The 16,789-nt window shown below is 35.9% G+C and overlaps 1 protein-coding gene across 1 annotated transcript in view; it reads right to left on the bottom strand.

Annotated features, from left to right (window-relative positions):
* LOC124155693 (serine-rich adhesin for platelets-like) overlaps window positions 1-16,789 on the bottom strand; it is a 302,267-nt gene that overhangs the window by 174,098 nt on the left and 111,380 nt on the right. Inside the window, exon 4 of the mRNA XM_046529723.1 lies at window positions 7,837-7,984. Within this exon, the coding sequence (XP_046385679.1) occupies window positions 7,837-7,984 (148 nt within the window). The remainder of the gene's footprint in view (window positions 1-7,836; window positions 7,985-16,789) is intronic.

The raw sequence follows: 16,789 nt of genomic DNA, 5'->3' as shown, positions 1-16,789 counted from the left end.
ATGCGAGGGAGGACGAAAATACGTCGACCGTTGGCCGCCCACACAAGCGAGTCCGCTTCAAGGAGAATGAGGATATAGTGGAGGTCGTGCTGCTGCGTCGCAAAAATAAAAAAAAGACTATTGCCGTGCGACCCCGCCCTTGCATCTTCCCCGCTTCGCTGGTCAAATCGAGCGAGAGGACGTGAGCTTACCTCCTCCTCCTCCCTCGATGCACCTGCCTTCATCTTATCCCGCCTCCACGTCCCTACCAACCACGACATGAGAAATTTCGTGCTCGACCTAGTATATCCTCTCCGCATTGAAAAATCTCATTTAGTTAACGTTACGCTAATCTACTTTCCGCTCCTTTCATCTCATGATTAATAATGATATTGTTGTTATGGCTTATATGTGTCCGTTCGCCATTATTTTGCTTGCAGGTCCCCAGGTTTTCTTTGTTTTTAAATTCTTTTTTTTTTGTTTTTGTTTATAAAACAAATGTATCCATGTCATTCATTGTTGAGTTTTAAAGGAGAGAACGCACGGATCGTAGTTGGTAGAGAATAAAGAGAAAAGCATATTTGTGAATAATCTTTTGGTTTTTTTTTGTCGGCACCAATCATGCTCTAATGACCACTGATACTGTCGAAGTTTAGAACGCTTGCAAGAGTGGAAAGCTGTAAAAATGCAATCATGCCGTAGGTTTGCGATCTTCGAAATGATGCATCGTATCTTACGACTTTTCCTTGAACAATAAGCCGTTATTATTTACTGGGGGCCGTGAACAAAGATTGAATATTTTTGAAATGGAAAATTTCTTTGATTTCAAGATAATTAAAAATGTTTCTACGTACCATTTTTAAAAATTTTATTATAAACTTAATCATTGAATTTTCGTAATTTTTTTTATGGAAATGAAGTAAATTTCCTAACGGTGATATATAAATTCTGATCCAAATATTTATGTTACGCTGAGAGGCTGATCAGGTAGATTAAAATATTCAAGGATAGAAGGGTCTTATATTGGGGATATAGATAATACTGTCAAATTTTTGGAGATAAAATTCACCTTTACTGAAACTAAACCTAAACGTTGACCTTAGGATTTTTCGGCCTCGTGTGTAGATTCCCGCATCTTCTGCTAGCCAGGGAATTGAAGCTCTCATTTTTTCCCCTAGAGCTCACTTCTTTTCGGTCCCGTAGAATATGCCATTTAAGATTTAGAGATTGTAGTAACGGTGCACATATAATCTAGTAAATTTGGGGACCTTTGGTTTTGCCCTATGTATGTCCTCATTAGTCGCAATTAGTTTTGATTTTATTTCTAATTAATTTCTATAAATTACTCTATCATCTCAAAATTTTCAGCCTACATTCAGTTAACTTTAGTCACTAATGCAGTGTAACTCAAATATAATACTCAGTGCTTTACCTATTTGTAAATAATTGCGATATTCACTAGTGTCTGCCATGTAATATCAGAAAATTTCAAGGTGATAGCTTAAGTTTTAAAGAAGCCATACTTCAGGAAATCAGACGGTGAAGCGAAAGGCATGCATCCTCTTAAATCTCAAACCCGACTCTGGATGAGACACGGGGAAGAGAGGGAATGAAAGGGAAGGGGCGGGAACTGCGTGGGGGTTTTGTTGGCTGTCGGGGGCGTGTTTGCCCTTGTCTTTCCGCTTGCGAGCAGGGTGGCGGCAAGGGGGATGAGCGGGTGAGCGGGTCGTACACACGAACTCACCGTGGCGCGGCAGATGCGACGACTGCATTTGCAAGCCACTCAACTTTGGCTCGCTGCTCTGCGTCTACCCACGTGTGGGATCTCGGCAGCCGCCCCGCGATTAACATAATATAGACGCCGCCTCAGATCGTTTCCTCCGCGGCTAGACATTTTAGTGCGCTCCTATTAGGATCATTATATGGATATTTTTTTTCTCGGATCGAATAAAGGAAAATTTCGTAAATATTCTCTTCCAGACTTGAATACTTCTTTTCCGTGATATTTTCTATTTTCGAACTAGATATGGAGTACTGTGATGCTAAAATGGGGGAAAAGTGTCCTGTACTCTTTTTAGTTACATGCCAACTATGAAAATAACTGATGTTTAAAGATATAGAATAAAATAAAATAACTTTGTTTACACACTTTACTTTAAATAGCACTATGTGCTATTTAAAATAAAGTGTGGAATAAAACAAAGTAATTTTATTTTATTCTATAATGAAGCAATTCCACAAAGTAACGCCTGAGACCGTATATTATATGTTTAAAGATGTTGATTTCATATAAAAGTTGCACTTTCCAGTCATCTGGCTAGAAAATCGGCTTAACATGTAGTAGACGCCTGAGACAGTTTCCTCCTTGGCTAGACATTTTAGTGCGCTCCCGTTGGGATCATTATTTGGATATATTTTCTCTTAAATGGAATAAATGCAAATTTTGGAATGTCCTCTTCCAGACTGTGGAAACTTCTTTTCCATGACATTTTCTCTTTTCAAACTTGTTATTGTGCACTGTGAAAAGTATCCTGTACCCTTTTGAGGTGCATACCAGTTGTGAAAATAATTGATGTTAAAAGATGTCAATTTCATAAAAAAGTTAGCTCTGCAAAGCACAAAGGCTAGATATTTTAGCGCGCACTCGCGATGTTTATTATTTGTATATTTTTTTCTTGGATCAAAGGAAGGCAAAGTTTGAATGCTTCCTGCATGCTCTTTGATTTTATTTAGGTCGGAATAATTTAAAAGTAGTTGAGCCTGATTTTTTTCCATATTCGAGTGAACTGAAGGAAAACATGTTCTCTTCCAGACTATGGCAATTTGAATATTGCTTTTCCATGACAATTTCTCTTTTAGAACTTGAAATTGCACACTGTGATGCTTAAGTGGGTGAAAAGTGTTCTTCACTCATTTTAGGTGCATGTCAGCTATGAAAATAACTCATGTTAAGTGATTTTAATTTCATAAAAAATGTTGCTCTTTCGAGTCATCTGGTTAGAAAATTTTCTGATCGTTACCTTGCTTATCAATCAATCAGTGTTCTCCAGTTATGATGCGGTAATTAGCCTATTGTATTTTATGAAAAAATTCTCTCGAAAAACGAAAACGTATTTTTACTTCTTGATGAAGAAGTATGATTTTTCAGGGGTCTACATAATTTCATAAATCGTAAAGAGATTACGAAAATCCTTCATGTAATCAACATGCTAAGAAACCAGAAATTATTTCCAGAGTCTTGTAATTATCCGAGCAAAGAGGATAGAATGTCACTTTAAGGCTCGTTTTTAGATAAATGCGTTAATTTAGAAGGAGAATTCGTATGACAAAAATGCCTCACTATATTTCACAACTGGTTGGAATATGTATGAGGATAAGTCGTCGTTGCATAAGCAATTCGTAGAAAATTAGGCTTCAGAAAAATACAAAGCTTTAAAGACACTGATATTAGTCTTCATGCAATAAATCCCTCATTTCCCTTGTCATTTCTTTCATCGTTCCTGGAACTTCAAAAGGTTTTTAGTTTGTCTGTCCCCGCTATTATACGGTAGACTGCGGTGGCGCCAGTATTTGGAATTCGATTCAGAATTTTGGAATGCGTATTTGTCCTGTAAATGACAATAAACTTTCCAAAAATTATGAAAATCCCCCATCGATAGAAATGAGTTAAATGATTACGCATATCGCGTTGGTTGGATAATTCTCAACTCTTGATAATTATTCAGGGCAAATTTACTTGGCGTAACTACGGAGATGAAAACTAAAAAAAAAAGTTTCTGTTGGATCGGAACTACTTAAAATGCCGCAACTCGACTCAGTATAGATAAGCTGAGAAAAATTCAAATCTCTCTTAAAATTAACCATTGGCGAGAAAGATAGCTTTGTCTATCGACAGACATATGCCAGAGAGACACATAAGCTGTTGTATATCTTCTTAGACAGAGTTCACGATTGAGGCGGAGTTTGTGATGTTATTCATGCAATTTATCTTTATTTATCCGGCTCATAACAAATGAAATCACATTAAAATAAGCGCATTTAAGTTGTTGACAACGGGGCTTTAGAATTTTCCTCAATCCTGAGGTTGTGGCGTTCTCTTAGAATTTTATTTGAAATTTAAGCGTTTAAATTGATTGTGATTCCAATTAAATTTCATAAATCGGATACAATATTTCTAAGCCCTGAAGTCTACCTTAATAAACTTTCCGAGATTCATATGGAAGATACCTTTGTGGGTGATTCCTACTTCCCTTCTATGATAAAAGTTACGATTTAATAAATGCAAGTAAATTCTTAAAAACGTTTTCATTACGGGCGGAAATGAGATCATTGAATTTGAAATTCAACATTTGAAAATAATTTTGGGAGAGCAGAAGTTATACGCTTTTTTCATGACCAGTAATTCAAATTTCATCAACGATACGTATCGAATTTCGATGAAGATCTAATCTGATACATTTCATTATTTGACAATACGCTCTCGTTGACTAATCACACCTGCATACCCCAGTGCTGAATTTAACTTTTCGCTAGGAATGGCGGAAAAATTTTAGTAGCATAAAAATGAAAACTATCTGTTTAGCAATAACCGCTAAGTCACAGCACAGGGCTGAACAAAAATATTCACAAGATTCCTACTTTCAAATTAAACTTCTTGCTTCTCAGGTCTCATTTTACCTTTATACCTCGCTAAAATACGAGATACTGTCTCGGCAAGTCAGATATTGCGGAATAAATAAAAATGCCTGGGGAGTTTTAAAGAAAAAAGTTCCTCCTGGTATTGCCTCTTCCATAATGGCAATAGTGAATATGCAATTTTGAATATTGGCCTGAAGATAGTTGGAAAAAAACCGTTCAAAATCGTTCTCTTTGTGACTCAGAAACCTTTGAAGACGATGTAGGCGCTCATATTGTATACAAGAAATATTAAATGGTTACCGATGAAAGTATACCTTATATTGCTTTTGCATTTATAAATATCTGTACCAATTTTTAGCGGTGGGGGATTTTTTCTTTTTTCACCATGCCTGTTCTTGGAGGCTGTCGAAACATTGATGGATTAAAATGCCCAAATCAGATTAAAAATTGATGTTACCTGGGATATAGCAAAATGTAAATTTTATGCACTTTACTTAAGATATTGATGTACTGTGATTGATGTTTTAGTGCTTTAAGAGGAAAAAAGCGTTACTTTTATATGCTAGGGTATAAAAAAGGGTACAGTTCGCAATATTGGAATTGTTTTTCCTACCAATTTCTTTTCTTAGATGATACGGTTCAAGAGAGTGATTGGGTTTGACAAATGATAAAAAAAATTCACTCGTCATATTGAGTATCGACGAAATTGTCAGTATGTATCTGCAAACTCTCGCATATTAATTTCTTAGAATACCTTACCTTACTAAAAATACGGAGAAAACGAATGCTACTTTCGCGCGAAACTTTGCTTCCTAGTGACCGCACTGGCCCGGCTAAGCCCCGTTTGGCGACATCACATTAATAGAAGTTATTAACATTCACAAATATCAATCTTTTTTTTACAGATTATGGATAATAGAAAAATTGCAAATGAATTAAGAAGTGTTTCTGTCAATTTTATTTTTTCCTACGAGGTAAACTGTAGGACTAGATAGTATTTAAACATTTTCGTTATTTTACGTCAAAATATGCGTTCTAAAAATACACAAAGGCCATTTTATTGATCTACATTAATATTTGCAACTTATTGTGGAAGATGAATGTTGTAGACGTGGTACTTTTCCCTAGGTTGAGTTACAAAGTTCATGAAATTGCCAAAACGGCTAATTTTATGGTGCGCGGAGTCATTTATTGCACTCGCGTGTCTACATTTTTAAAAATTTCACTAAAAAATAATTCAGAATTAAGAATAAAATTTACTATAAAATGTGGTATCGTTCATTATTATGGCATGCACTGTATTTTGACGCCGAGAGTAGTAGAGGTTTTTCCTGCATTCTTTCCTCGCCAAATTATTGCTGTCCTTAGGAAGCATTCTATGTCATACTTTTATTGAAGTAATTTAAAATTTTTTTGCTGGTTTTTGACCGTCAAATACATCGGGAAATGTTTATAGTTTTGTATGTGAGAGTTGCAGTGACAGCTGTCCCTCGCGAAATTATATTCTCTTGCGTTCTATATTTCAGGTATTGCAAACGATTTAAGAGCATCCTGGTGACTTGTATGCAAAGGCTTTTCTTGGGCTGCGCACTGGGTAATGTTTTCTTATAACGCTTACGTTTCCAAAATGGGCTTGATCTCCATCTCTGATCTGTCAGGATTCACACCTAGAATCCCTGAGAATGATATCATAACAGTGGGGAAAGGTCGTGGAGATGAAACATGCGTATTTTTTAAATGGCGGCGTTACTAGAAGATATGAACATTTACATCACTAAAGCTCTAAAAACATTTTTACTATGCTTGGTATTTTTTAGTTTCTTTTTCCATCGTAACTGGTTGCTGCTTGAAACAGAAGAGACGACTGGAGACAAATATTCATCGAATTTTATTTTACTTGCCAAATATTAACCTAGATTGCACGCTATAGACCAATATTTTTATTATTATTGATCAATATTTTTACTATTGTTAGTCTATTTATATGGGCTATCACATGATTTACTGATGGGAATATTTTTCAGTGGATATTTCTGAAATTTGTGGACCCAGCAATGGTAGTGTATTAACTCTTCACTTGAAAATTCTGAAAATGTTGCGACGGGTAAGATATGATTTAATACTTTCTCAAAAGTTAACTCGCTGGAAAAAAGTGAGTTTTCTCAAACGAAAATACTTCTTCTCAGTGGCTACAATGCCATTTTGCCTTTCTCTGGCCCTTAAAAATTGGAGTCGTACTGACCCAGTTTCTGCTACGTGTGTTCCATCCAACTTTGCATGGCGAGTGGTGACGTGTGAGACGAATACGAAGTTTGTATTCGGTAAAATTTTTCAGACCACGTTGTGGAATGAAAACCGGTAAAAGTTTTTCCTAGGAATCGACATTAAATCCTCAGAATAGCCAGACTCTTTAAGTACTGCTATTATTGCTTACGGAGGTCTTAACTTTGGATGTTTCTTTCGCTCTGAGTTTGAACTATCTCATTGCGTTTATAGGCGCATATAAATCCATGATGCGATGATATTATCTATGCCCTGGATTATTGACGCTAGCTTTTTCATCTTTAATTCATAGCTTTACTTACTTACATCGGGGAACTAGCTTTGTGGTCGCCCATTATTAGCGAGAGGTATTCTTAATACATCGTCTTAAATTAAGTAAACGTGTGCCCCAAAATTTGGCTTAATTTTGTAGCAATAGCAGAATAGTCTTTCACTCCATAACCTGCAAGTGTGCTAAAAGGTTATATCGTTTTAGAGGGAATGCACGCTGGGTTTTAAAGAGAGGGTAGCATTGTATCGCTGTGCATGAAAAATTTCTATGGGACTTATAAAGTTTTTTCTCCCCATTTTATTGTCTTAAAAGCAGAAATGTGTGAAACTACTATCACGTTGATCAATGGCTGCTAGCGATACGGATGGAATTTTTAAGGCGCATCTATGTTGTGAGTCATTCCTTCTAGGGAGTCCTGCTTTTCCTCCGAATCTCAGATAGTAAGAGCGTTGTCTATGCTGCTGCGTGTAAAATCTCTCCAGTCAAAAACAATTCTTGTCTTTTGATGATATGATCTCCAGTTGCAGTCATGTTTCATGCTCTATATATTTTGTGAACTTTTCATTCGAATACTCAAGATTAAACTCTTATATATATAATTTAATCAAGTTAAAAATTACCCCGAAAGTTGCTCGAAATCAAAAAGAAAAGGTTTTCGTACTCACCTGAGTCTCTGGTATTTGCCGAGTCGAGAACCTCTTGAGGAACGAATCTTCCCTCTTGAGCGGTGGCTTTTTCTGAATTGTCGACGAAATTGCACCTGACAACTGGACGGTGGTCCTTAATTTCATCCACCGTTGGTTGCTCTTGGTCCTGCTCGGGCGAAGGTCGCGTCACATCCCAGGTCAGGAGTCCAAGCAGATCGCCGACGGGATTGGCGAAAGAGTGGGATAATAAGAGAAAGCATAGTGAGGGACTGAAACATTGATACAAGAGAAATAGTACATGTACACTCCCAACATTAGGGGTGCAGAATACGTACGACCCTTAAGTTGAGGAATTAGAGGGTGCGAGTGGATCGATATGTTGCGCATAAAATTGCTGAAAGCCCAATCGTCGAAACTCATAATACGGAAACATTTACACGACTGAATAATTCTGTTACTGGCGGTTTGGTTGTTGACTTAACTGGTGACTGCAGTTGTATTGGGTATGTAGGTGTATGGAGGGTTGTTGAAGGGTTTGAATGAAAGATTGGAAATATAGAGGATCGATCATGGTGCCTTGCTGTATCTTTGTACCTAACTTTCAGCCGAAGCCATATCAGGGACCCTACCCACGGATCCCAACTCTAGTACTGGCCCCACTACCTTGAATTATTTGTTTTACCAGAATTGAAGGGTTCGTTCCATAATTTTAATTGCTATTTGGAAATGTGTAATTGCAATTTCGTAATCCTCTTTGCTATTGCTATTGTCGCCAGCACAAATGGTTCTAACAGCTTTTTTTAGAGACTGCGGGAAAGCTAGCTATGAGAAACTTAAGGATTTACCTGCGAAATCTGAGTCGGTACTGAGTTTTCTAACCGTATTAACGAACTTCATAACTTCCCTAAGACTCTGGGAAATACATAAACTGTGGAAAAAATGGCAAAAACACTTGTTCACGAGGGATTCTTCTTATTTATGTAGCGAATGACAACGAGAACTCTTAAGTAGCTACCAATGTTTTATTTCCCGTTATCTTTCCGACTTGCGTGTTTATTCAGAAAACAGATCACCGGGCGGACGAAATATTTCTTGGAGATATCTTGCTTTAATAGCCATGCAGGCTCTAGTTTGCTGCTTTCTGGTAAATATTTGGTCTTTTCATAGCTCTTAATTATCCCATTTGCATTTAAATTTTCCATAAATGCCTGAAAGTCGTTATATTCGACTTAAAATGCTGATATCCATGGGAGCGACGGGGGATATATAACTATTTTTATTCCGGGGATTCTCGCGAGCTTACTTTCTGATAATCTGATGCGTACAACACCATGGGTACTCCATCCTTCCCACCCATACAAACATAGTAGTATCACATTCCTTGGAGTTAGTGTATGGCAGCCCTTCATTTCATCCTACCCCTTACCATTTATTTGACTTTCCTGTGGTTCGCCATCCTAGCATGGATGGCGTATTTAGTCTCTAGACATTAGTTATGAAGATTATTTATGTTTTTAGTAACCTAACGTACCAAATTAAGTGGCATGAATTGTGAGCATGGGGATGCCATCGCTGATTAATTCCAGTGGATGTGAGTGAAGTTAGCACAGTGTAATTGTGTTAAAACATGTACTTGTCACCAAACATGTATCAAGGAATAACGTCAAAACATCTCTGCGTAAGTTATGTGGCCTCTATCTTTTTCTTTGAAGTCCTTGTTATTCGTTGAAGGATTTAGTGTTGGAATCCGACTACTTCGTGTACTTTTGTCTCCTGTATGCCGTTTATACTTAAATTGATCGAACGTAAACCTTATTACATTAAAGTTGGCGTTGTGGCATTAAATACCATTAATTTGAACTCCTATAAATGGAGCGGTATAGCTCTAAACATCAATCTATGATGATTTAGACATTAATTTCATTATAATGATTATCCAGAGTTAAAGGCTTGCTGTGTGATTTTTGTGCACATGATGCGGTACTTTAGTCCTCTTTAAGTTTAAGACTCCTTTTTAAAGATTTAATCGTCTACTGAAAAGAGAATAATGCACTTTATTTATTATTTCCAATAACACTACCAATATGTGTTTGAGTGATGCGCAATACGAAGTTAACTTCCGAATAAGAAGGCTACTGAAGGTTGCAAGATCAGACCACTGCATTTCGATTTGGAGACGGCACTCCATTGACTTTCCACTGCCTTGGAGAATTAAATGTAGTACATCTGTCATCATAAAAAAGTTTGCAGATACCAATTCATAGTGAATATCTCAAGAGTTTGTAATTTTTGTCTCACGTTGGAAAAAATGACTAATGCCATAACATTGCTATTGCCAGAGTCCAACCCATAAACTAAACTCGAAATGAGATATTTTATTGATGGCTGCTAGACTCATTGTATATTAACTTTAGATTGTATTAGGAAGTATTCCTTTTGCCGTACACAATCTAAATTTATTAAAGCTTCAGTAAGGAGAGTGAATGCGGGAAGAAAACCGAAGGAATCAATTCTAATCACTGGAAAGTATTCCACTAAGTAATAATGTGATATCTCTTTTATGATTAAATATACTGCACTTTCATGTGCCGGATACGCAAAAATAATCCGTAAAAATAGTAAACCTCTTTTTTGTAATGTAACTGTGAAACAAGAGGAGCGCAGCTTTCGCCATAGGATTTATTGACATTGATACGCTTTTGAATTTTCAAATTTTAAATAGATTGAAATGCGTATTAAAAGTGGTGTTACCTAACGTTTTTCGAGTGTTAGTGTTTAGAGTAGTACAGTAGATGGTGAATAAATTGGAGTGGGATAAAATGTCAGCACTCATGTGCGATGTCTGTTTCATAGGGGGATATTTTAGAATGGTGTTTAAATTTTTTATGCTGAAAGGCTTTCGAATATTCTTTAAATTTTTTAAAATGAATTGTTACTGGATATTGAATTATTTGACGCATTTTTATTTATGTGTTAGCGTATAAATTTCCTCCACGACATAATTTAATTCATCGATTCGTCAATTATTTAAGTGAAATTTCTATTTGAAAAGTTATCCGTAAAATTTATTTTGTGATAATATTACTGCCTTCATGGACGAGTCTTTTAGGCCTGATGAATATTTTTTCATTGCGATTTAAAAGTATGTAATGGTTATATGGTATTCGTTCTTCTATCATAATACTAAATAGAATCATTTATAGAAAAGAAAGTATAAATAAGAAATGCGAATATGTGTAAAGAATATGGGAGTACTGAAAGTTTTAAACAGAACTACGTACAGGCATGGGTGCCAAATTAGATCTTGAAATTACAATGCAAAATACAAAAATGAGCAATACATCTAGCCATTGATTTCCCAAGAAAATAAAAAAGGGCTTCAGGAATCAACCACGAGGTTTTAGGAACTAAACTTTCTCTTTAGTAAGGAGAATTGAATGTATGGCTAAATTCGTGTCTCCAAAGCATTCCAAAGCTGTTTTTACAGGGATTGGAGGTAGAAAATGCGCATCTATGGGTTACATGGCAAACATAACTAGGACAACAAAGTGGATGCAAAAATATTGAAAACAGAATTAATACTATTTATTAAAAAATTTCTAAATAGCTAAAAGTTTTTAAATAATTAGAAATACTTAAAAGGAAAAGTGTGGAAGAAAGTATTATTTTATAGAATTTTATGTAATTCATTTAAATTTTATAAAAAAATAATTATCTCATGCAATTCCATGTTGCAGTTTTCAAGTTTATAATTCAATTTAAATCAGACTCCTTCACAACGTTTAATTAATTAAGAATCATATTTACGGAATCAAAAAATATTATTAAAATGGCTTTGACTTAATATCTTATAATAATTGATAATTTATTTCCGTACATCAGAGTTAACATTTTTAAACATACTTTTAAAGGGGATGTTGAATCAACATTTGCAAAATACATTTTAATAGGCTACCAAACAATTATTATTTCTAAATTATAGTTTATTTGATTTGTGCAAGACCTAGTTTGCGGTGTGCTACACTAAAAAGTTTCTAGTAATCTTGAAAATAGTGTTTAGTCAAGTTTTAATGCAGTGCAACACTAAACCTAAATCATCGTCACAAGTTGTCTACTAATCTGTGTTTCGATCAGTTAGCACATGTAATGTTGAATACATAAACAGGTTAACACAATTTCAAGATAACATTTATTTTACAATTAAAGGATCAAACTCTAATTAGTGTAATACATTACAATGGTGTGCTTTTCGCTATAGATTACTTAAAAATTGGAATATGTAATATAAGTTGTTACCATTGCATGTTAATTTACATGTGCAGCAGGCAATTCTAATATTGACTATGATTTAAATTATAAACACATCAGGTAATAGAATAAAGTTAGTCTACAATGCTATTGTGGCAGTTTGTAAACATTCCATATCATGAAATCGAAAATTATTTGCTCTATGAACAAGTAAAAATCTGTTTCTTGCCAGAAAGTACTTATAAATGAAAATATATTAAATATATCTACAATGTATCAATATTTACATAGAAAATGTGAGAAAGAGCGTCTATTAGACGAACCATTGAAGTTTTGTTGTAAAGAGGCTAGGTTAATGACGGAAATAGCAGTTAAGCACAATAGGTGATTAATCAATGCATGTAAGGGTTAAGTACATACACATAAAGAGAGTCGACTGATGCATACACCTAGAAAATTTATGCTTTATGAAAATATTTTTTTTTACTGCAATGAGGGCGAACCAGTTTGATGTTTTTAAAAATATATACAAGAGGTCAACTCAAGTTCTATGGAAACTACTGCCTTAGAATCAGTCAAGGCACAAAACAGGAAAACATCCAAAAGTAAATGCATGGGTGACTAAGACAGCACAGGGAGACATAACCACATACCATTGCAAGACGTTTAGTGCATCAAGTAGGGAGGACGAAGGTTTAAGTAATAAGTACACTATTGGCTTTAGCCACGTTGGTTGCTTTTAATGTTTTAGATATTTCTTCAGTGAGTGGTCAGCAATGCAGTTGCAAACGCATATACGAGCACACAAAAACACACATGACAAGAAACAGAGGTGAACGAGCATCAGAGATCTCCATGAAAAAGGTTAAGATGTCTCACGCAGCGTTAAAAAAAAAACACGGCGACGAACGGAGGTGTTGTTAAACAAGAAGAGTAGGATAAGCCGAGCGCAGGAGTCGTGAAGGTGTTAGTAAATGGGTTGAAGGACTGGAAGCCATTTAGAAAGACGAAACACACCGTTAATAAAAGACAACAAACTCTCAGCTAGACGGTCATAAAGAGCAGCCGTACGACAGGACGTGAGGAGATTTGAGGCAGAGCGACAAACAGACAGACAGTATACGGATATATAGTATGAGTGTGTGTGTACAGTACAAACGTTCAATATACATCCAAACACACACAGACGAAGAGTACGGGGTATACAGTGAAGAAACGTAAAGAAACCAGTTAGTGATAGACAGAACCAACCACGTAAGAGTGAGTTAATAGAAAACAGAATATAGTGAAGCTGGAACGAGAGAAGAACGAATAGGTAGTTGAATATTTTTACTGAAAAGGTTTATAGAGAGAGAGAAAGAGAGAGATACCCGCTTGGTATTGTTTCAATGTTTTATTTTAAAGCTGTTTTTATCAACTGAATACCTCTTTATTTTCCTCAGGCGAGAGTACAGAGCCATGACGGCTCTGACATTGGTCCAGTGCTGCTCTCCAATGCTTTTAGACCTACTCCCGATGTTCCTGCGAGTCCCCCCACCCGCACCACTGGTGCCTTCCCCGCCTTCGTCACCCCCGCCAGCGGTAGCGGCCTCTGAGGCCTCGACATCACCTTCTGCGACGTCGCCCAACCCTCCTCCCACAGTCTCGTCTACCACCGCCACCCTCTCCTCCAACACTATCTCCTCCAAATCGCCTCTCTTCCTGTCGACACTAAAAAAATGAACGGGTTTGAGGGTGCAAGAGGGTTTATTATTTTTTTTTGAAGGAAGGATTTTTTCATGTGGGTGTGGTTAGGGGAAAAAAAGAGGAGACATTATTTCATGCTCGATACAGCAATTGGGAGAAATGTCTTTTTTTTCGTTTCTCCACAAAAAAATCAAGTTTTCACAAAAATTGGGTTCAACCCTTCCTCCTTCTGGTGCTAGTTTTATAGATGTCTTCTTTTGGGTTGGTGGCAAAATGTATCTTGAGGGGAGTGAGAGACGAAAAAAATACCCAATTTACATAGTACCAAAAAGTGATGTCCAAGTAAAAAAGATGGATAGATATTTAAAAAAATACCCGCTTGGATATTTATTAATACACTTTATAAGTGGATTGTATTGCGGGTTCTCAGTCTTTCATAGATGCATTTCCCTTTTCTCGAGTTTAACATATATCGATGCTGTAGTTGTGGCTCGGATCTTGTATACTTTCACCTAGAGCGTTCACAGGCTGAATAAGAACGAAATTACATTCTAGCAAAAAGTCGGATGTCCGAGGAAAATTAGGGTAGTATCTGAGGAATTGGAATGCTTTATAAAGAAACACTCGCCGGACTGGGTTGCATAGATATGGTGGATAATTTAAACTCGGCAATATTAGGATGGATTTATATGCTTCATGTTTCATACATAAGCTTTAAATTATTTTACCGTCACGCGATGCTTTCATTTCGCGTTGATCCTTAATAACTTCACGTTGAAAGAATCTGAAATGTAGTAATTTCGTAAGGCGATAATTATAATGGGGTGAAAATGAAGTAAGGAAAAACGAGGAGGTAAAATAAAAATAGCGATTGCCATGGCAGTACTATAATGCATTTTTCATAGCTAATTAATATGCCACCGGCAGCTATTCAGCTGAAAAGCGTTTGGCTTGCAGAATCAAAAGCTAAGCTTCAGCAGCGTGGGGTTTCCAATTATCCAGAAAAAAAGGCCTACTCATGCATTAAAAGCCTGTCAAGTTGACCATTTTCCAAACTGATGAATACGTAATGAGCTCTTATTTTTGCATATCTTTGATGATTGAGTTCTTAGCTTTTTAAATTATTCATTTGGAGCTTATAAATTTTTACTCACTTCATTTCGATTTCAGCACACGATATCGGTCCGTATGCAACTAGAAGAAAATATCAACTTGTACCCATCTTAGTTCGACATACTATATTAATAGTGTAGACAAATCGTTAATGGCAATATATATTTATCTGCAAGTTAGTTAGTATTATTGGCGAAAATTTGGATTTAACGGCAAAATAAGTGTATTGCCATGCTTATTATTTATTTCAATCATTAGATTTTTAACGTCACTACATGATAATTGACACAAATAGTAATTAAACCAAGTTATTGTCCGTTTTATTTTTAAAAATTCCTAGAAAAATCCCAAGAAATGCTGTTTAACTTAAAACAATGAATTCAGAAAACCCGTAATCGGCAATTAAGTATTTATTGAGTTAAAAAATTATGAAGTAAACGGCTGTGATTTCCTCTTTTTTTTAAGTTATTGGAAAAAACACATCAAAAACACTCATTTACTTCATTTTTAATCAATAAAATATCTCTTAAAGTACAGATGATAGGATTTTTGTTAAGATGATTTTTGAATGTTTTGCTCAATGATTTGTGGAATGATACGTATTTCCTCTATAACTGGAAATAAAAATTGGAAGAAAGAAACTAGCTTTTGTAAATTAAGATAGATGTTTTATACGTACTCTTCTTGGAAGCCTTCGTTCGAGCAACAATATTTCTCCCAAGTATCGGTAACTGTCGAAATACCATCTTGCCTGAGTAAGTGCCTGAGTTTGGGATTATTAAGCTTCTTATACTTCGATTTTCCACCACTATGCTGTCCATACCAATTACGCGTGTGGACGAAATTCACTAAACTGATCATTGTAGGTAACACGGATCGGAAAAACAGTTTCTTAAAGTCCCATCACAGTGTTCCGTCTCATTTGAGAGAACATGTCCTTCTTCTCCACTTCCATGGACGAACTGCTACAACTGAAAAATTTACCTGCCCAAGTCTTCGTATTTTGTTTGTGATAGGGACGTACAGGTTTCTGAGTTATTCCAGAGTTAAACTGGTTTCTACTTTTCAAAGCATGTTGTCAGTTCCGTAGATAAAAGAGAAGCTAGGCCAAAGGTAGTCGGCCGGAGGTGATTGCTCGCTGTTGAGCAATACATACTTGGCGTAGGTTCTGAAGTCGGGGTGAACCGGAGTTATCACAAATATGCGGTGCTGAACTGCACGAGGACGTATGATGATAAGAGTTAATGGCGTTCATTTTCGACCGAATTCCAGGGAGTAGTCATTGTCCCTAATTTGATATTTTCTGCAGTGTCAAGATACTTGCAGTGTATGCTACGTCATTGCTGGTATGTTTTTAACTTTTATTTAAGCCTAAGCCCATTAGGAATACATTATTCCTTGCGACCAGAATGGTCAGGCATTAAGAAATTGGCTATTTAAATCAAACTTGACTCCACTGTTTCCGATACGTTATTTATACGCTCATATTTAAAATTAAACCTTTATTTAAATGAAGCTTGTAGTATGCGAGTATATACCTTACATAACTCATATGTTATTTCGTCATCCGCACGTATTTCACTGTTTGAAAACCTAGTAATTTTACATAGCGAATACACTAGGGAAACAAGTAAGTTTGATGTCCGTATAGTATATGACTACATTGGATTGGTTACTAAATAATTATCTTAGAGAATAACGTGGTAGTCATTCTTGCTGTTTTTCATATTTATCGGTTTATAATCAAATTCACTTCGTACTTAAAAATATCTAATTGCGATAAGGCCTAGCAAAGGAAAGACTCATTAAAAGGCTTTCAAATATGCTAGAAAATCAAAATGAGGATGACAATGGCTCTTGACAAGAAACAATTTTTTCCCATTAGTTAAATTAATAATGATTTCAAATAATTTTTTTACTCTTT

The sequence above is a fragment of the Ischnura elegans genome, chromosome 3 (genome assembly GCF_921293095.1).
Source record: "Ischnura elegans chromosome 3, ioIscEleg1.1, whole genome shotgun sequence".
Lineage (NCBI taxonomy): Eukaryota > Metazoa > Arthropoda > Insecta > Odonata > Coenagrionidae > Ischnura > Ischnura elegans.
This window is presented reverse-complemented; position numbering and strand designations above follow the sequence as displayed.